This window comes from Lacerta agilis, chromosome 16 (genome assembly GCF_009819535.1).
Source record: "Lacerta agilis isolate rLacAgi1 chromosome 16, rLacAgi1.pri, whole genome shotgun sequence".
NCBI classification, from domain to species: domain Eukaryota; kingdom Metazoa; phylum Chordata; class Lepidosauria; order Squamata; family Lacertidae; genus Lacerta; species Lacerta agilis.
The window spans coordinates 34878877-34900907 of NC_046327.1; the positions used below are offsets into that span (position 1 = coordinate 34878877).

Consider the following 22031-nt stretch of genomic DNA (forward strand, 5'->3'; position numbering starts at 1 on the left):
CATTCTTCTGGACCGTCTAGAGGAGTTGGGGGCACTGTTATACAGTGTTTCTGCTCCTTTCTCCTGGGCAGTGTCCAGAAAGTGGTGTTGGGGGATGAGTCTTCAGACCCCTGGGCTCACTTGTGGGGTGCCTCAGGGTTCCGTCCTCTCCCCCATGCTTTTTAATATTTGTATGAAACTGCTGGGAGAGGTCATCAGGAGGTTTGGGCTTGGTGTTCATCAATATGCGGATGATACCCAGCTCTACCTCTCTTTTAAATCAGAACTATTGAAGGCAGTGAAAGTCCTGTGTGAGTGCTTGGAGGCGGTTGGAGGATGGATGGCAACTAACAGATTGAGGTTGAATCCTGACAAAACAGAAGTACTATTTTTGGGGGACAGGGAGCGGGCGGGTATGGAGGACTCCCTGGTCCTGAAAGGGGTAACTGTGCCCCTGAAGGACCAGGTGCACAGCCTTGGACTCACAGCTGTCCATGGAGGCGCAGGTCAATTATGTGTCCAGGGCAGCTGTCTACCAGCTCCATCTGGTATGCAGGCTGAGACCCTATCTGCCCATGGACTGTCTCGCCAGAGTGGTGCATGCTCTAGTTATCTCTCGCTTGGACTACTGCAATGTGATCTATGTGGGGCTACCTTTGAAGGTGACCCGGAAACTACAACTAATCCAGAATGCGGCAGCTAGATTGGGGACTGGGAGCGACCGCTGAGACCATATAACACCGATCCTGAGAGATCCGCATTGGCTCTCAGTATGTTTCCGAGCACAATTCGGAAGGTCAGTGCTGGTGCTGACCTTTAAAGCCCTAAATAACCTCGGTCCGGTATACCTGAAGGAGCGTCTCCACCCCCATTGTTCAGCCCAGACACTGAGATCCAGGACAGAGGGCCTTCTGGCGGTTCCCTCATTGCAAGAAGTGAGGTTACAGGAAACCAGACAGAGGGCCTTCTCGGTAGTGGTGGTGCCCACCCTGTGGAACGCCCTCCCATCAGATGTCAAGGAAATAAGCAGCTATGCTATTTTTAAAAGACATCTGAAAGCAGCCCTGTTTAGGGAAGTTTTTAATATTTAATGCTGTATTGTTTTTAACACTCAATTGGGAGTCGCCCAGAATGGCTGGGGAAACTCAGCCAGATGGGCAGGGTAAAAATAACTATTATTATTAATATTATTATTATTATTAAAGATGAAGGCTGTGACCCAGACTGTGTTCATTTATAGCACACACACACACACACCCATTTGGACAAACTTTTAGGAGTGGGAACAGAGGCACTCACACCTGACCTTCATCCAGGCAACTGAGAAGCATGATCTAGAGTTCAACACCACATCTGCAGCCAGGGAGAAACACTCAAGGATCATATGAAGCCAGGCTTATCAAGGATGTGGCCTGGGAAGAGTCTCAAGGGGCACTTTTGACTCCTGAGCACCTGAGATGCCCCACCCCTGCACCGTTCTATTCAGATTGCTGGTCTTAACCTCTGAAGCCCTCAATGGTCTGAGCTATTTATGTGTCCACCTGCATTTGCACCTGTACCATGCTGTCCTCTTGGGATGGCCATCCCCTTAGATCCATGAGCTGGGTGACCATGGGGGGGGGTCTTCTCCATGGTGGCCCCACAGACTTGGAACTCCTTCTCAGTAGAACTGTGGCCAAGGGCTACACATCAGGGGCAGAAGGAGGCCTTAAAAGACTTGTTTCAGTTGGCCTCCCCCCCCCCCGAGTCATTTTTGTTCCTTTTGCTGAATAGAGGCTGGGTAGGTCCTATTCAATACGTTTTCTGTAATGGTGGGTGTACACTGTAAGTAAGTAAGTAAGTAAGTAAGTAAGTAAATAATTGCACTTTTGACTGAGGTAAACCACTTTGGGTGGGCATTTGCCTAGAAAAGCAGTGCAGAAATATTTAAAAATAAAATAAATAAGACAAATCCCCTGATATTAAAATATGAAAGATGGCACAAAAATAATGTACTCTCTCCCCCTGAGTCCTTTGTTGATTCACAATGGATGTATGAGCGAATATGCTTGTGTGCATGTATAAATTACATGTACGTACATGTACAAAAGTTTGGAAAACTATTTTGGAAGGTCATGTACTAAAAGGCAGTATGTAAGCATTTAAAATAAAAAAACACCACATACGTAAAAGCATTCAGACTGCCTCAATGGAAAGTCAGTCATTCTTTATTGAATTCCAAAATTATACAAATACTGTGTCCTTACATCCATTTCACATTTTGAATTTGTGTTCCCTCCTCCCTTAAATCCAAATCCCCTACCCCCAAGCAGAAATAAGAGCCCTCGAGTCTACGTAAAAAACTTCCAGAGATTTTCAGACACGGGGAGAAGGGAGAGAGGGAAGGACAGAAAGTTAGAGGTCACCTGGAAACAAGTGGGGAAGATGCGTTTGTAGTGAGATATACGTATGAAGCTGGGGAGGGGAAAAAAGGCAGGGATCTGAACAGGTAAAGTGTGTGAGAGAGGCCTATCCCATCGATTGTACAAATGGATCAGTAGAGGTGGATACTCTCAGCCCTATATAACATTCTCCTTGCTTCTGGTCCCAGTCTAACTAGATCTGGAAGAAGGCAGCAACTACTATCCTAGCCAGAGGTTTTCAACCTTTTTGAGTTCACGGCTCCCTTGACGAACTCCATTCTTTCTGCAGCACCCCTGTGGGGCTCAGGAGCCCAGTTATGTCACCCCTTGCCTGCAGAGCTGGCAGCTTCTCACCCTTTTTCAAACACCCTCCTTTGTGGAGTGCTCCCTCAACCTCCTCTCCTCTCCCCTCTCCTTGTGGGTCCTCTGGGTAGCCACTGCCACTGCCACCGCCCTTGGTCTCTGAGCTGCCCCATCTGCCCCAAAGAGAGGTGCCTCCTCACATTGCCCCACAGGGGCCTGGGTAAAGGATGTCCCCAGCCTTAGTGGCTCAACAGGTGAACGTGAGGCCAGCACCTTACCTTGGGAGGCAGCAGCGGGTGCTGCCGGGCCTGCAAGGTGGAAAGGCTCCCTTCAGCACCAGGCATTCAGCTCCCATGCAGGCCTTTCACACAGCAAGCACAAGAAAGGCCAGCGCAGCCACCGCCTGACAGGCCTCCCATTTCTGTGTCCATTCCCAACAGCAAGGTCTGGTGGACTGGGTGGCTGGGCTCCCTCGCCCACTTGCTTGCTTGCTTACTCCAAGGTTGCCTTAGCTCCTGGCAACCAGCACCCCCTGGCCAGCTCCAGAGGCACCATTCGCCTGGGGAGCTTGCAGCCAGGGCTGCTGCAACAAACAGCTGTGTAAGCCTTTGGGAGGCAGAGACACGAAAGGGCATCAGAAGAGGGAGGGAAGGAAAGAGGGACGGAGGCTAGTGTTGCCCATGGCACCCCGACCACCATTCAAGGCACACAGGTTGAGAACCACTGATCTAGACAACTGTGATATGCTTCTTCTCTCCTCTGGTGTTTCAAAATGACCATCCAGTGGACTCAGCAATGGGATGGTGAGCACCCCAAGGGCAAAATATACAAGCACTCCTTGGGTGAACAGAGACATGGGTTTCGGGAGGCCTCTAAGTCACCACTGGGCACCTAGAAGTAGCAGCGGCATGGCTTTTGCAGGACATGTTCCGCAATATATGTCAGATGAAATCAGGTAGACTATGTTGTGTGGACAAGTAGCTTCTCCTCGAGTGGTTTCAGGAGAGGACACCACTTGTGTGGAAATCTTCATTTCAAAGTGTGCATTTCCAAAGCTCCCAAACACTGTACAGTTTCAGAATTTCAAAGCCCAGTATACATACTAGCAAACATGCATGTAGTAGATCAAGTACTGTAACAAGTTTCTGTTAAACAGGTCCACATGTTGAGGTCATTTGATAGGAACATTACATACAACTTAGCCCGGCCCAAGGCATCCTTTTGACTGCGTATTCATGATTATTTATGGTTGTACAGAATCAATGCTGTGTGTACCTGCGAAAGTTTTGGGGTGGTCGCGCTGCTTCATTTCCAATCAGTGAGTATCCCTTAACTTCCTGCTGAAATCCCACAACTGTTTATACCACAAGGGATGCGTTAGAGGTTATCTGTAGCAAAAATGTGGTCGCACTGGGCAAGCATCATGTAAGAAACTAAAGCAGGAAAAACCCACCACTAATGCATTACCGTGTCAAGAGCATGCAACAGAACACACCTGCAATAAAACACCCATATGGAGGGGCTCTGGGTAGACAGAGGCAACCTGTGCACAAAGGAAGCGACAACAACACAAACTGGAAGGCAAACTCAGAAGAAAACCTCTAGCCAGAACACCCATTTGCTCAAGACTGTCCCAAATAAAAGTACCTATATACTCGAGTATAAGCCAACCTGAATATAAGCCGAGGCACTTAATTTTACCCCACAAAACTGGGAAACTTATTAACTCGAGTATAAGCCGGTTCACCACACCAGAAACCGGCAGAGAAGAAAGGGCTCCTTTCGGGCCACTTGTCCCTCCGCCGCCGCCACCTCTGCCGCTCACAAGAGCAGGCATAGGAGCCATGGTTGGGAGAGGCACAGCGCAGCAAAAGCACTTTGACAATGGAACCAATGAGGCAGGCTCTCTAGCTGGATGCCTTAAAGCAGAGACAGTCATCTGTTGAGAGATGTTCTACCGTATTTTGCGCTCCATAGGACGCACCGGACCATAGGGCGCACCTCGTTTTTAGAGGAGGAAACAAGGGAAAAAATATTTTTCTGGTTTTCCTCCTCTAAAAGCCCTGGTGTTTTTTTTTTTGGTTTTTTTTTTGAGGATCAGCTAAAAGTTTTGCAGCTTTTTTTGCAAAGGGAAAAGCCCTGGTTTCTTCAGGATCAGCTAAAAGTTTTGCAGCTTTTTTGCAAAGGGGGAAAAGCAAAGCTCCTTTTGCAAAGGGGGAAAAGCAAAGAGGAAAAGCCCCGTTTTTATGGGGTTTAACTCACATTTCTGCAGCTGCTAAAGGAAAGGGAGCCTTTTCTACAGTTTCCAGACAGATAATCTAATCAGCCAGTCACATGTCGCTGGGGAAACAAACAACCTCCCTCTGCAGCACATTCAACAAAGGAGGGCGGGGCTGAAAGGGAGCCGGGACTCTTATTTCTCTCCTGATCTCTTGCTGATCAGCTGCTGAGCGGGGTCCTTTCAACACCCCCTTTTCTCTTTGTAAAATAAAAAGCATGATCCTCTTTTGGCCCCTGGGCAATTCAGCTCCAGGGACCACCATTCGCTCCATAAGACGCACAGATACTTCCCCTTTTTAGGAGGAAAAAAGTGTGGCTTATGGAGCGAAAAATACGGTAGATCTCTGGATTTCCTACACTGAGCAGAGGATTGAATGAGAAGGTCTTCTGCAACTCTTATGATTCTTAGAAAGTCCCCCCTCCCCAAATTACCTAAACTATAGCAGCAGGAATTACACGTCATGGTATCTGTTAAGAGTGTGCACAACTCCAATGAAATTGAGTCAACTCAAGACTATTGAGAAATGATATATAATGAGATTAAAAAGATGTTCAAGTTGATGGTTTCCCAAGAAACTCAAAGCTTTTCTTTTAGGAATTATAAATAACGGTGCATCAAAAGAATTGGCTAACTTATTTACGTATATAACAACAGCAGCACGAATACTGTATGCCCAAAGTCCAAAGGTAGAAAGGAGAGGTTCCAACAAAGGAAGATAGGCTTTTGAAAACAATGGAGTATGCAGAACTGGCAAGATTAACACAGCAAAGATTAGAGACCAGAATGATGGAAAATTCCTTGAGGACTGGAGACCTTTTATTGATCATTTAAAGAACTATCATAGCGAGATGAAAACGTGAGCAGGACTTGAAATATGAGCACCAGCGTCAATTATTGAGATAAATAGGTTAAAATGTATGCATTGAATAGTATATGCGAAACATGCCACATCTAAAGGTAAATATTGAAAACATGGAAGGGGAGGACAGGGAATCAATGGATAATTTATGGTCTCTTTTGTTTTGCTTTTTTCTTGGTTTTCTTGTGTGCAAAATCAATAAATAAGATTTACAAAATAAAAGAAAGATAATGAGTCAAGACCATTAAACTAACCCACCAAGGATCTCAGTTCCCAATCTGTCCAATTAAAAGAAGAAGAAAAGCTAGAAAGAAATTGAAAATATTGAGCTCCCAAGATTGCTGTTAAGTTAATGGAGGCAGGTAAAAGAAGCAGATAAAGTTTAATGCATCTAAAACATTGGTTTTATATATATGTTACTCATGGCTTATTATTGATGACTGAGGAAACATGGTCAAGGGGAGATTTATCATCATGTACTATTTTCAAATCAAGCCTGGGAACATGTAGTGGTAGGCTTGGGATGGGGGTATCTGTCCCCAACTCCCACCTACTCCTGCCAGTTACAGGTAGGTAGCCGTGTTGGTCTGCCATAGCATGCACACGAAAGCTCATACCAAGAACAAACTTAGTTGGTCTCTAAGGTGCTACTGGAAGGAATTTATTATTTTTTTTTTTTTTTTTTGACTACTCCAGCCAGTAAGGGCAACCATCAGGGGTGATGGGAGTTGCAGTCCAGCAATGTCTGGTTCGCCATCCCTGAGGTATGGTGACCACCATCTCTGCAGTACATAGAAGGTGATCTCCTAGCCACCTTCAAGTATTTGGAAGGCATGAATTAGTTCCATCATCCATGCATCCAAACCAAATAGATTACAAAAACAAAAGAAGAGAATTTTCCTGACTGTACAAGCCGTCCCACACTGAAGAAGAGAAGAAGAGTTTTGGATTTGATATCCCGCTTTATCACTACCCGAAGGAGTCTCAAAGCGGCTAACATTCTCCTTTCCCTTCCTCCCCCACAACAAATACTCTGTGAGGTGAGCGGGGCTGAGAGACTTCAAAGAAGTGTGACTAGCCCAAGGTCACCCAGCAGCTGCATGTGGAGGAGCGGAGACGCGAACCCCGTTCACCAGATTATGAATCTACTGCTCTTAACCACTACACCACACTGCCTTGGAAGATAGTGGACTTGCCTTTCTTAAGAGGTTTCAAAGGAGATGCAAGAGGGTCACTTATCAGAGGTGCCACAGCAGTGGATTTCCTGCATCACATTGAACTAGATTATTTTATGAGATCCCTTTCAAGTCCATGATTCTAAGTGGTTACCAGTTGTGGCTGGTGACCAGCCTTCAGAGATTGCCACCCAAGAGCAATAGGAAGGCACGGCCACGGCTAGTTCAACACTCACACAACACCACTCAAAGGAACATTAATATATGGAGAAATAAAGGAAGCGTTGTCACCATGGTAATGGCAGCATCTTTGGGTACTGGCACGGAGGCCAGGATGATTTTATCTGTGTAAAAAAGGGGTGGACAAATGAGGAGGAAAAGACAAAATAACTGGAGACGGAAGGAAAGAAGAGACAGGACACTGAAGTGGGGAAGGTTCCAGATCTAGAAAATTGCCCTGGCACGGTTCTTTGCCAGACGGGCAAAGGGAATTCGACATAAGAGGATGGAACCCCACTTTCCATTTTACTGCTGCATTTCACCTTGACGCTAAACGTCCAATGTGTAATACAGCCCACTGCATTTTGGTGCTTGGGGCAGAAAACCCAAAGGGCGCGATCCCCTTCCCCTCTGGCACAGCGGCAGAAATGAAGGCTATGGTTGATAATTTGCTGCTTTTAAAACAGCACTGCCTGAGAACGGCCATGCCACCTTGTAGGGACTGCTCTGACCCAACTGGCAAAATACATCAGGGCTCTAGCAGGCTGCAGTTCAGCTCTCTGCTGTTGTTTTGCAACATGGTTCAAAGAGAAAATGAAGAAAGGATTGCAGGCTGGGGGAAGGGGTGCAGGAAAAGGAAGAAATGGCATTGAATGGGGAAGGATCATAAGGTACTTCCAGGCCGGTGGTTCCCAACACTGACCAAGCACTGCTCTTCTTTAAGCTGCATGCACAACTGCAATGGGCTTCCTGTGCTTTGGAGGGGGAGGAAATGGCAATCTCTGCGCATGCACAGGCAACGATGTTCTGTTTACACCTAACACAACCATGCAGAAAAGGGAGCAAAAATTCACCCGAGATTAGCATCTCACAGCAGTTGCCTCCAATTGATTTTTGAATCATTTCTGTAAAAGATATGGGCTAAAGTGCTTTGCAAAAATTCAGTGTCGTTGCAAGATCACTTCAGTGTTAAAAAATTAAGGGGGGGGAAACTAAACTAAAAACAACACCAAAGAAATCAAACGGCGCTGAATGCGAAAAGGAGAATGGCAGTGTGTGGTGTCTGGTTTTGTTTTGTTTTAAAAAACCAACAACACTAAAGTACCCTTTTCATTTAAGTGCTTTTGCGTAATTATTTTAATTTTTTTTAAAAAAAAAACATAGGCAGAAGGAGCAAATTACAAGATTGGCAGCTGGCTAAAATGTCACAGGCCAGAAAGGACAGTGACATCTTTATAGCAGATGGAAAAATAGTGCTTAAGGTGATCCGCAAGTGTAAAGACTACCCTACAATCCTGTTTGTTTGTTCGTTCGTTTTTTTAAAAAATCTGTAGTCTGAGAGAAGACAGAAGGAAGTTGCATAGGTAAAAATTGCAGGAGGATGACAATTTGAAGATGCCATCATGTAGATTTGCCACGAAAAGCTCGTAAACAAAGTGTAGCTGTTCCACACTAAATGCCTAATAGGGAAGTACCCATAGCGTAAACTTTTCTCCTTGGTTTGCTTGAATTGTCCATCAGCCGGACCTTTTCATGCTTGCTGTACATTAGTGTCAACTGTAATGCATTGTGCTGCGGAAAAGTTGCCTCGGCCTACCTCAAGAGTTCTGAAAAGGGCAAATGAGAGAAGCCCCAACCTCATGTTAGGATAGCGAGTCAATAGCGTAGCCCAGGGAGTTTTCCAAAGAGAATCAACCTGGCAGCATTTCAGCATTAAGAACAATTAATCTCTCCTGGGTGGCCTTAGGACAAATCTAGCATTGTTCTGCAACAGGACAGCACAAGGATCTTCTCCTAAGCAACGAGATGAGGGAACTCCACCAAGCCATTTCCCCCCTGCTACCTTCAACACCTTGTTTCCAAACATCCTGCTGTAACACCACATCCACCTAAGAGCTGGGAAGAGGGTGCCCAGGAGTCCAGTCTGCCCACTCTCCCTAGTTTCAACACCCCAGACCTCGGCCCTATCAGAAAGAAACAGAAACCCTGACACGAGGTATGACGACACCAGGGTGGTTATGCTGTAATCTTTGGTCTGGTAAGGTAAAGGTACCCCTGACCGTTAGGTCCAGTCGCGGACGACTCTGGGGCCAGGTCCAAATTAAATATTAGCAAATAAATTAGATTGTCCACTAGGGGCACCGTTGGCTTTTGGCACTTCCACTTGGGGCTAAGGCACAGCGGGCACAGTTGGTACCAGGCAGAGGAACAGAGGTGGAGGCTCTGCCCCCATGGCAGCAAAAAGAGCAGGAGCCGGTTTGCATGCTTGAAAACAAAACACAGGAGACAGCCGGGCACCAATGCTGCAACGACAAAAGAGGGATGCCCAGAGTTTCCTCCCGTAATGGCAATGATGACGAAATGCTGAGACAGACAGAGAGCGTGCGAGAGTGCGCTATTATCCTGGACCCACCCCCGTCCCCCACAAAAAGTATAAACCCAAAACTCCATGCAGTTTTGTTGCGGCAAGCAATGGCTGGCCACAGCCTGGCTGCCAAAGAGGAAAAGAAGGCCGCGAGCTCTGTGCTGCTACCATAGGAGCTGAAAGCATGTAACGGTCACTCGGGTTGTCATAGCACCAAAACCGACCAACGAGGAGAGCTTATGCTAGCTCCGTGGCAACGGGCAGCCTCTTTCCGATCACCTGTTTCGTGGCCCCAGAGCCCAGAAGGGCCAAAGAGAAGCTCCCCCCCCCCCAGTGCCGTTCCAGGTTACTCTGTCGTGACAACAAAAGGGTGCCTTCCGCCACTTCCCCACAGCGATGGACAGGAGGTGCCGTTCCAGGATGAGCGAGGATGAACAGGAGGGGGTGATGGCACGTCTCTGTCAGTAAATGGTCCTCCCTGTTAAGAACCACTGTGTCTTTGGGGGGCGGGGCGGAGGGGGTTAGTGCCCCACTCCGCTGCTCTTCCCTGTCGTTACCCAGTCAACAATGATGAAACTGAGGCTCATCACCATGAAAACGAAGCCAAGGGCAGCAAAGCAGGCAGCCTGTGAAGGACAAAGAGGAAGGCATGATACCCGCCGTCCGATTCCAATTACCTTGCAAGCTTCAGTGGGGAGAGAGGGAGGGGTTGCATGCTCTAAGTGGGGGAGGGAAAGAGGGGGCTGTCCCCCTACTTGAAAACAGTATCCCACTTGCCATGTTAGTTCTTGGATTCAGCCCCATTCTACCTTTTTTATATGGGGAAGCCCCCCCCCCCACACACATACCATGCCTTACTACGGTGTCTAAGGAGTCTCAGAGAGACCTGAAAACCAGCTGTGATTTTGATGACAATTGCTATAATGATGTTTTTATGGGCAGCTAGAAGGTGTGGCGGACCAACTGCATGTCATATTAGGCTTGGAAGTTCCATGGGTGAACAGGTTTTCTCCCATAGCCTAGAACCCCTAAGCCATTCTCTTGCCACCTCAGCTCAATCTTAGCTTGAATCTCCTCCCTCTCTACCTATTCCTTTCCCTTGTATATATTTGTAAACTCGTCAACAGGGCTTCTCCCCCCCCCCCTTTTAATGGAGGTGAACTGTCTGAAAAGCAGGATAAAAATAAATGCATTTTCAGCCAAGAAAATCTTTGAACAGCTACACTTTCACCTGGCCTCCCATGGGGTCATCTCATCCTTGATGGAGCTCCCACCCCCCATTTCCTTTGGCCTACCACGTTGAACACTTTCCCTTCCCTCTAATGGGTCCTCTCACATTTCCACCCACCGGCCAGCATCTGGTACCTGTATTTTGGATCTGGATCTCAGGGGCTCTTTCTCGTTGGGGATGATGCGGATGTAGAAGATACTCGGGAGGATGAAGATGAGGCTGGGGGCAGACGTGGCTCCTGAGGGGGGGAAAGGGAACATATTATTGGGTATGTGGCTATCCTAGGTTAACACCTATGCCATACATTCAAAACAGCATCACTTCCTGACTCTGGGTCTGATGTTGGTGATCAAAGGATCCCTGAATCAGAGGCTGGCAGACAGCAGCCCCTTAAACCAGGTTCTGCAGCACCAGGGCTCTCAAAGGCACATTCTCTCTCTCCCCCCCCCCATGCCAAGGAGCCAAAGGCTTCCCATGCCACCTTGCCAGTCCAACAGCTCAGGGAGCAGACCACATCAATGAGCAAAGAATGAGTTCCAGTCTCCAGGTCAGAGGGTTGAACCTTTAAGAGACTCTCCAAAACAGGACACTCTTCCCTCCCCGGCACGATCTCAAGAAAATCGCCCACCCCACCCGCTCCAACAATCCACACACACACAGCGGTAATCATTAGACACAAATGCGAGGTTTCCCGGTCCACAAACCCTAAAACTCACTGCCGCATGCTAAACCCTGCTCACCTCCAGGCACCCAATACCCAGTTTTTAAAAGCTGCTTGTGAGGTTGCTGATCACGTCATGAATGTTAAGGTGAAGCCCAGCCCTGAGCCCCTCTGCTACGCCTTCCTAACACAGGTCATACATACCAATGACTCCAAAAATGTCCTTGATGTTTGGCACGAAGATGACAAGGAGGTTGACAATGACGAGGAGGCAGCAGGCAATGATGACATGGCGGACCCAGCTGAAATCCTTTTTGTGAAACAGCAACTGCTGGATGGCCCTGCGGATCTGTGGCGGGTGGTGGGATTAAGAGTGTGAGCTACACTGGGCAAAGAGGCACTAAGGGATACGCAAGAGATCTCTGTCACTCGCTGTTCAAATGCAAGTCTCCAAGGTGGTAGGTTTATCTCTCTGCCACGGCAAAAACAACCAACAGCCTGTTACAGTGCCTTATCCCAGGATCAATGTTAGCCTTTATGGGGCACTGGGTTGTCTTTGCTCAAAGGCAGGGGCTTTAATAGCTGCTCACATTTATTTGCAAAGAAATCCCTGTGCTGTCAATGCCTAGATACACATCATGGTAGCAAACAACAATTCAACAATTAAATTACGTTGATAAAACAAATACAGAATGCATCAATCGAGCAACAGATCAGATCAGCAGTTCGACATAGCTGGATCACCTCTCAGGGAAAGCCTGGTTTAAGCCAGTGCCTAAATCAGATGTTTGAAATCTTCTCCCCCCCCCCCCACCGGATGTTGCTGAATGACAAGTCCCATCAGCTCCGACCAGCTGGAGTTGGTGGGACTTGGTAGTTCAGTTGCCTCCTCCCTGACCTCAGAATGCGGGTCCCGCTTCTGACACTGAGTTGGGATGGCAGCGAGAGAGGAAGGGAGGCAGATCAGAGAAACTAACTGCAGGTGGTTTGGGGAGGAAAGGCATTTGATGCTGCAACAGGGGATGAAAAAAGCAGTCTCTTACCGGGAACAGAACCACAGGCACCGTGAGTGTCACAGCCAGCAGCACAGCCAACCGCACAGAGAGGATGAGCTTGTCCATGGCATCAACTTTGATATAAGTGTGCAGCATCTCTGCTTCAACACTCTCTGCCAGAAAGGAGAAGAGATATACTCATCAGTCCGAGAGGTGGAGGATGTGAAACAATGGGGTCTGGGGCCAGAGGGGAGGGCTTATGACAGGTACATCAGAAAGGTCCTTAAAAGGGTACTTTAGGATGCCACGTTGGCATTAGTTCTCAAGCTGGCAAAGGATCTTGACAGGAGTGACATCAGGGTGTAGATTCGGGCTTTGTTCTACCATCAATCTTTGGCCAGGAAAGGAAGAGATGCAGCACAGCGAGAGGGAGAGGGCATGTGCTTTTTATGCAGAAAGTTGGCTCCCAGTATGTTTCCGAGCACAATTCAAAGTGTTGGTGCTGACCTTTAAAGCCCTAAACGGCCTCAGTCCAGTATATCTGAAGGAGCGTCTCCACCCCCATTAATCTACCCGGACACTGAGGTGCAGCGCCGAGGGCCTTCTGGCGGTCCCCTCACTGCGAGAAGCTGAGCTACAGGGAACCAGACAGAGGGCCTTCTCGGTAGTGGCACCCGCCCTGTGGAATACCCTCCCACCAGATGTCAAAGAGAACAACAACTACCTGACTTTTAGAAGACATCTTAAGGCAGTCCTGTTTAGGGAAGCTTTTAATGTCTGATGAATTATTGTATTTTAATATTGTGTTGGAAGCCGCCCAGAGTGGCTGGGGAGGCCCAGCCAGATGGGCGGGGTATAAATAAATTATTATTATTATTATTATTATTATTATTATTATTATTATTATTATTATTATTATTATTATTATTATTATTATTATGTCCCAGGTTCAATCCGCATCAACTTTAGGTAGGGCTGGTAAAGACTTGTCTGAAACCCTGCCAAACTGTTGCCAATAAGGGGAGACCAGAGATTTCCTTTTTTTTTTAAAAAAAATAAGATTTTATTATTTTCTATTAGAACAAAAGAAAAACATAGCATAAACACCAACATTAACAATACAAAAACACAATACATAAACACAATCAAACAATTACAATAAAAAGAAACATATACAAACCTTTAAACTAACACTTATCCTCTTACTTTTCTTGGTACTATCTTCTCTGTTTTTGGGGACTTCCCCCATTCCCTCCACTGTCTTCAAAATCATATATATCTTCTAGGTAGCTTTGTATCTTATTCTATTCACATTTGCCCAATTTTTAATGTGCTTAACTTTACTTAATCATATACCTAATCGCATATAAATCTTAACTTAAACACCAAATCTTAACTTATTTTCTAACAAATAAATCTTTCACACAAAAATATCTTCCTAACAATTTTATCTAACATAAACCTGCTAAAGCCGATCTTCTATTTAATTCTGCTCAAATATTCAATTTTACTGATTTGACTAAATAGTCTTTAAATTTCTTCCAGTCCTGTGACACCTTCTCCTCCCTCTGGTCCCGGATTCCGGCGGTCAGTTCTGCGAGTTCCATATACTCCATCATCTTCATCTGCCATTCTTCCACCGTTGGTATCTCTTCACCTTTCCATGTTCTTGCCAATAAGATTCTAGCTGCTGTTGTGGCATACATAAAAAACACTCTATCCTGACTGGGTATCTCTTCATTGGTTATGCTCAGAAGGAATGCCTCTGGTTTCTTACAAAAGGTAACTTTCATTACCTTCTTAAGTTCGTTATAAATCTTATCCCAGAAAGCATTTACCGCTGGGCACAACCACCACATATGAAAAAAGGTACCTTTCGCATGTTTACATTTCCAACATACATCTGACATTTTGGTATTCATCTTAGCTATCTTAACTGGTGTCAAATACCATCTGTAAACCATTTTCATTATGTTTTCTCTTAAACTATGACAAGCAGTGAATTTGATACCTTTCTGCCACAATCTCTCCCAGTCATCCATCATAATATTATGTCCTACATCTTTCGCCCAATCTATCATTGACGATTTAACCAATTCATCTTTCGTATGCCACTCTAGCAAAAGATTATACATTTTGGAAAGGTTCTTAAAGTTCGATTCTATCAGTTCTGTTTCCAGTTTTGATTTTTCTACTTGAAAACCAACTTTTTTGTCTATTTTAAATGTTTCATATACCTGATAATAGTGCAGCCAGTCAGGGACCTGACTTTTCACCTGATCGTAGCTTTTTAGCTTAAAAGAGTCCCCTTCCTGCTGCAATATGTCCATATATCTTAACCAGTTTGCAGACATGTTCGGTCTCTTATAGGCTTTGGCCTCCACTGGAGAGATCCATCTAGGGGTCTTTCTCTCTAACAAGTCTTTATATCTAGTCCAGACCTGGTACAAGGATTTTCTAACTATATGAGACTTAAAAGTTCTGTGGATCTTAACCTTGTCATACCAAAGGTATGCATGCCAACCAAACATATTATCATGTCCTTCCAAGTCCAACACATCAACGTTCTCTAGTTTGAACCAATCCTTTAGCCAGCAAAAGGCCGCTGCTTCAAAGTAAAGTCTTAAGTCCGGCAGGGCAAAGCCTCCTCTCTCTTTAGAGTCTGTTAGGATCTTAAACTTGATTCTTGGCTTTTTGCCCTGCCATATAAACTTTGATAAGTCCTTTTGCCATTTCTTAAAGCAATCCAGTTTATCCAAAATTGGTATGGCTTGGAATAAAAACAGCATCCTTGGTAGGACATTCATTTTTATCACAGCTATTCTTCCCATTAACGACAGTTTCAATCTTGTCCATATCTCCATGTCTTTCTTTATTTCCGTCCACAGTTTTTCGTAATTGTCCTTGTACAGGTTCAGATTCTTGGTTGTGAGATTGATACCTAGATATTTTACTGTTTTAACAAAATTGAGGCCAGTGCCTTCCTGTATTCTTTGAATTTGTTCTGCACTCAATTTTTTTCCTAAAACTTTGGTTTTCTGCTTATTTAATTTGAAACCAGCTACAAGTCCAAATTGTTCAATTATTTCCAAGGCTCTGGGGACACTGCTTTCCGGTTCCTGCAGGGATAACATCAGATCGTCTGCAAAGGCGCGTAGTTTGTATTCTTTCTCTCCCACACGAATTCCTTTTATCTGTTTGTCCTTTCGTATCATATTTAGGAGGACTTCCAGGACCGTAATAAAAAGTAAAGGGGAGATAGGGCACCCTTGTCTTGTTCCCTTTTCAACTTCAAACTCCTCCGATATCACACTGTTTACTATTACTTTAGCTCTTTGTTCTGAATAGATGGCCTTAATGCCATTCAAGAATTTTTCTCCAACTCCCATCCTTTCCAGATTCTTTTTCATAAATGTCCAGGATACTTTATCAAATGCTTTCTCTGCATCAACAAATAGTAGTGCCGCATCTGTGTTTATGTCTCTCTCCAGTTTTTCTAAAATGTCCACAATAATTCTCGTATTATTACTAATTTGTCTTCCTGGCAAGAAACCTGCTTGGTCTCTATGTATATAATCTTTCAACACTCTTTTCAACCTTGTAGCCAAAACATTTGCAAAAATTTTATAATCCACATTCAAAAGGGATATTGGACGGTAGTTTTTCATTTGAGTCTTATCAGTATCTGGTTTTGGAATCAGTGTGATAAAGGCTTCTTTCCACGTCTCTGGTGCCCTGTCTCCTTCTAATATTTTGTTGCAAATTTCTCTTAACGGCTGCGATAGCCAATCTTTCAATGTCTTATAATATTTTGCTGTTAATCCATCCGGTCCTGGAGCCTTCCCTGATTGCATGTTGTTTATTGCATCTTCTATCTCCTGTGTCGATATTGGGTGGTTGAGAGTAACTAATTTTTCCTCTGGGACTTTTTGCAATCCGTTCTTTTCCAGAAATCGGTCTATTTCTGCTTCATCTATCTTCTCCTCCTTGTACAGTTGCTTGTAGAATCTTTGAAAACACCATCTGATTTCCTCCGGTTTCTCCACATTTTTTCCATTTACTACCAGATTATTGATGACATTTGCCTTTTGTCTTTTCTTCAATTGCCAAGCTAGTAGTTTTCCACACTTATTAGCCGATTCAAATGTTTTTTGTTTCATCATTTTCACTTTCCATTCAATATCCTGATTCGTTATATTGGCATATTGGGATTGCAAGTATTTGATTTCTTTTTGAATTTTAACACATCTGGGATGTCCTCTTAATTCTTTTTCCTTTTCTTTGATTAATTTCAACAATCTCTCCATTTCTGCATTTTGTTGTCTCTTCTTTTTTGCTTTTTCACTAATGAGGAATCCTCTCATTACAGCTTTACTTGCATCCCAGGCAGTTCTTTTCTCCACTTCGGAACTCCAATTTATCTGAAAGTATTCTTTCATCTTTTTCGCCGCTCTTTCTACTAGCTTGGTGTCTCTCATCAAAGCGTCATCCATTCTCCATCTAAAAGAATCCTTGGAAATCATTTTTAAATTTAACTGTACCGGATTATGGTCTGAAAGCGTTTTAGGACCAATTTCTGCCTTTTGTATTTTTGGAGCCAATTCATTCGAAATCCAAATGTAATCTATCCTCGACCATGACTGCTGAGATTCACTAAAATAAGTTGCCTCTGTATCTGTAGGGTTTTTTAATCTCCAAGAGTCCACCAAATTCAAATTATCCACCATTTCGAAAAAAGTCTTTGGGAGTTTCCCATCATTCGTTAATTTAGTTCTTTGAGATCTGTCCATTAATGTGGAAACTGCACCATTAAAGTCTCCAAGGCAAACTAATTTGTAATCCAAATAGTCCAACAGCAGATCATGTATTTTCTTATAAAAAATTGACTTTCCATCATTTGGTGCATAAAGTCCCAGAATCAAATTTTTTTCGCCTTGTATATTAATTTCAATTGCGATGTATCTCCCTTCTTCATCTTTAAAAAGCTGTCTTGGGCTATATTTCTCCTTTGCATATATCACTACTCCTCTCTTCTTGACCTTGTCCGATGATATAAACTCTTGGCCTAATTTTTTGTTCTGTAATAATCTTCTATGACGTCGGGCTATGTGGGTTTCCTGTAAACATATTATATCCAAATTCTTCTTTTCTATGCTGTAAAACACTCTGCGTCTCTTTGGTCTCTGATTCAATCCCCGGACATTCCATGTCATTAACTTGAGCGCCATTTTCCTTTCTTTATTCTTCTCCTCCAGTTGCTTCTCCTTTCTTGTCTTTCTCTGGATCCTGGCTTGGTCCTGGTAGACCTGGTAGTCCCGGCGGTGGTGGAAATTCAGCTGGAAACCTATAAAGTTGTGCTGGATCGAGTGGAGTACCTTTAAATTGTTCCAGATGCTTGTCCAAAAACTTTTGCTTTTCCGCCAAGGACCTTATTCTTATCTTTTTCCCTTCGAACGTAAATGCCAGGCCTTCTGGAAATTCCCAACTGAAGGGGATTTTTCTTCTTCTAAGCTCAGTCACCAAGTCGTTGTAAGGAACTCTTTTGTCCAGGAAAAATCTGGGGATATCCTTATAAAAAATTACTTTATTCTGCTCTACCACCAGGTTGTTTCTGTAATGCAAGTCCAGAAAAAAGTCCCTATCGTGTCGATCATGTAGCACAATCAAACAGTCGCTGACTGTTTTATTGCTTTTCTTTCCTCTGGAACCTCTTGGTCCAAATCTGAAGGCCTTCACTATGCGCGCTGAGACGTTAACCTCTTCTAGCTCCCAATATACTGAAAATTGCTTCACAATGTAAGCTTTTAGGTCTTCCCCTTCCAATTCTGGAAGACCCCTTAGACGGATGTTACCCTCTCTCTGATGTAGTTGCAGAAAAGCAAGAGACTCTTCAACAGTTCTCTGTCGTGTTCCAATATTCTCTATTTGCTCCAAATCTAAATTGTCCAATTTTTCCTCCACCTTTTTTATTTTTTCTTTGACCACTTTAATTTCCTCGGAGTCCTTTTTCAAAATGGTCACCTCCTGCCCAATTCTATTAATTTCTTCTCTGTTCTTCTTTACGTTCTCCTCAATTTGCCCAATTGATTTTTCCAGGGTCTGCGTAGAGTTTTTAATATCAGCTTTTATATCAGCTTGTAATTTTTCTATTGCAGAGTTCACTGTTGTATTTCCTAATGCAACTGATTCTTGTGTTTGCTTCAACCCTTCGGTAACACTGTTCAATCCTGCTGCTATTTCTGCCACACTGGCAACCAATTTCTCCATTTGTTCCTGGAGAGTTAGGGAGACAGAGCCTCTTTTTTGTGCAGAGCTAGAACCAGCTGTTTTTGATCTAGTGTCCATCTCCTGTGGGCTCTGCAATTGTAATCTCAAGGTCACTCCAGTTGCTGTGGTAACAATCTCAGACATTCACAGCAGAAGACCAACAGTCCCAAAAGTAAACACCAGGTGGCCAGCAGCTCAGTTCTGAGAACAAAGAGCCTGCTGAGCCAGGAGCCCACACCAGTCCCAGAAATCCAACTTTTAGGCAAAGAGTTTAAATTTTCCAAGATGTAAGTTCCTTAAAGCCAAGAAGTATTTATTTTCACGTAGCCCAAGTCAGTAACAGTTTCTGACTTGCAGTGTTACCACCAAAATCGGTAAAGTAGCTTGTATCTGGTTACAAAGAAGTCAAAATGTCTCCACTGGTAAACAGTCACTGAAACACCAACAAAGAAAAAATGGCAACAATATATTGCAGCCCGCTACTGACCCGGAATCCTAATCCAGAGGGTGAGGGGCGTCTTCTTTTGCCATATCAACTGTTTTTAAGTCTTTAAACATCCTTTAAGCAACTTTTAATCAACTTTTAAAAAGTTTGGCAGAGTTCGCAAAACTTTCCCGTTAGTCGCGGCTTTGATCTTTTAGCGCTACCAAGCTCGCGCAAACAGTACAAAGGGAACAGGCTTCCTTTTAAAATTTCCTCTGCAAGCAGTGTTCTCCAAACTTGTCAAACAGTCCAAAACTTTTACTTACAGAGTTTCTTTGGAAGTTTCTATGTCGGAAGTGCCGGGTGCTCGAGTCTGGCGGGATCGCTGCTTTGATCCTCCGAAAGCAGTCGCTTCTTCAGTCCCGTGCCGGTACTTCGCTCGCCTGATTTTCCCCCTTACGAGGGTCGATCAGGAGCGGAGACGGCACGTCTGGGACCCACGAAGCCAGCAGTCCACGGGACGCTCTTCCCGTGGCTTTAAGGGACCCCTGGCGCAGGCAGGGTAGTCCCTATAGCCCATCGGAGGACGGAGCCGTCAGACCCCCGTCCGCCATTGACCGGCACCAAACCGGAAGTGAGACCAGAGATTTCCAACATGGTGCCCACGGTTGCCAATGTGCCCACCAGCATCTCCTATGGAACCCACAACAGGTCTCCACAAATATCCCCTCAAAAATCCACTGTGACTGACAGTTCACTCTTCCTGCTCAGCCTCTCCAACCCTGAAGCCTTTATGTCACACCCGTGGCAGCCATTTTGTGTCATGCACACCCCACAGCAGCCATTTTGTGATATATACACTATGTCCACATGGCAGCCATTTTGTGACTGACGCTCATGACACTTTCTCGAAATTCCAAGTGTGTCCCCTGGCATAAAAAGGTTGGCCACCCCTGATTGTAAACAATGCTGAACCAGATAGACCAATGGTCAAACTCAGTATGAGCCAGTTCGGCCAGGAAGCATCTTACCGGGGGGGTGGGGGGAGTGCACATCATGTGATACTCCTAGACCAAAGTTTTCATGTTAGGCTTGCTCTGAGCCAATAAAAGACTCTACTTTTTGTGCTACCTAAAGATCGCTTCCCATCTGCCTTGCCCCCAGCATGACAGAAGCTGAACCAAACAGGATATGCACACATTCCCTTAGGATTTTTTTTAAAGACAGTTGCTTGCATGCTAAAAAAAAAAAAAGAACGCGTACACTTTTTCTTTCAACTTGGTTTGCACACAAAAAAACAACAACATGCAAGTGCAGGAAGCACCAACCAGTTGTACAACTCAATTTTTTTTGTATCCAATATAACATTCTAGAAGTGCATCCTATCATGACTGTACCGTTGAGTAGGGAACTTATTCTGCGTACACTATACAGCAATAGTAAATTAAATACAGGCCCCACCCCCCATTCCATACTCTTTCAGGTCCAAAAGGACCTGTGTATCAGCAACTGCACTTCAATTGAATGTGCCTGAAATGGTCGCCACCTGCAACTAACCAAGTGTTGCCAACTGTTTCATGACCTTTGAAGTCTGATGCTACTGCTACCTCATAGGAGGGACGGCCCTGTTCGCTTCTCTGTTCCTGTGCATGAAAGATAATTAAATGGTTTGCCCCCCATTATTACCTACTGAGGGAGGTCGTTCCTTACCGTAGAAAGTGAGGTAGCCAAAAATGGCGGTCAGCAGGTACATGACAAACATGGCGAGGATGGAGACATTTGCTACGTTCTGCATCCGACGTTTGGAGGCCCTAGGCAAGGCACAGAGAGTTCACATCTACTGTTTATAACCTATACTCTGAAAAGAATGGTCTGGGGAAACAGAACCTAGGATTTCTGGCTCCCGAGCCCTTGCTAGCCAATGGGGATTTGAGGTCTATGCCATTCAAGATGGAAACCCTCAGTCAGTGCTGGTCTCGAAGCACCAGTCAAAATGCAGCATGCAAACACAACAGGTTCCCCCTCCAAGGCCTGAGAGGATATCCCAGAGGCCTCTGGGGGCAACCTCTCATCTCCCAAAGAGAAGGGTGCCTACCACTCATGTGACCTGGGGATGACGACTGGCTGGATTCCAAGTGGGTGTGGTGATGTTTTATGATGGCTGGGTGGGAATCCGGCTGGGTGGGAACCCAGGCAGCATCCCGGGTTCAAGAAAGCTGTCCTTGCTCCCCTGTGATGTGCTCCTCCTATTCCAGCCCCCCGCTTTCCCCGTTATACAGTTAGAAGAGACCTCTGTAATTTGGGGGAACTTATTGCAGGAAACAAGTGGTGAGGGTGCTGTTGGGCTCATGCCCTGCTTGTGGGCTTCTTCTCCACAGTATTTGGCTGGCCACAGGATACTGGACTATCCCACCGGCATGATCCGGAAGCCAGATTCTTCTTACATTTAGAGAGTTTCTGTGCAATGTTTCTTTTTCTTTTGGCGGGGGGGGGGATCTTTTGCACTTCCTCCTATCTTTAGGGAGGGGTCAACCATAGCACTCTCCCCTCTTCTTCCTTACCCCTTTTTAGAGCGTTGAAAAAGAACAGGCTTCCCCTCTTTTAACCTTCTACCATGCCTGCAGTTTACGCACCTGCGCAGCTCAGTGTAAATGGGCAGAACCTCTGGATGGCAGACAAAGGCAAATGCCAGGATGGGGATGGCGTAGGCCGTCTGTGAAAGGAGAAGGAGTATAAATCAATTCTCTGCTCCACTTGCCACATCTGAAACCCAGGACTTCCAGCATATCCTTTCTGCGTTTTTTGCGTGGGGGGGGGGGCAGAGTGCATCTTACTCCAACAGCAGTTTCAATGCACAGGGCTTGGTGCTA

At 45.1% G+C, this 22031-nt stretch overlaps 1 protein-coding gene across 1 annotated transcript in view; it reads right to left on the reverse strand.

Moving 5' to 3' along the window:
* Window positions 1-8543: 8543 nt before the first annotated feature.
* The window catches only part of SLC38A5 (solute carrier family 38 member 5), a 43269-nt gene continuing 29781 nt past the window's right edge, over window positions 8544-22031 (reverse strand). The window contains exons 11-16 of the mRNA XM_033173417.1: window positions 21795-21874; window positions 20872-20972; window positions 12519-12643; window positions 11680-11824; window positions 10949-11052; window positions 8544-10209 (exon numbers count right to left, since the gene is read on the reverse strand). Coding sequence (XP_033029308.1) covers window positions 10105-10209; window positions 10949-11052; window positions 11680-11824; window positions 12519-12643; window positions 20872-20972; window positions 21795-21874 — 660 coding nt within the window. The 3' untranslated portion in view covers window positions 8544-10104. The remainder of the gene's footprint in view (window positions 10210-10948; window positions 11053-11679; window positions 11825-12518; window positions 12644-20871; window positions 20973-21794; window positions 21875-22031) is intronic.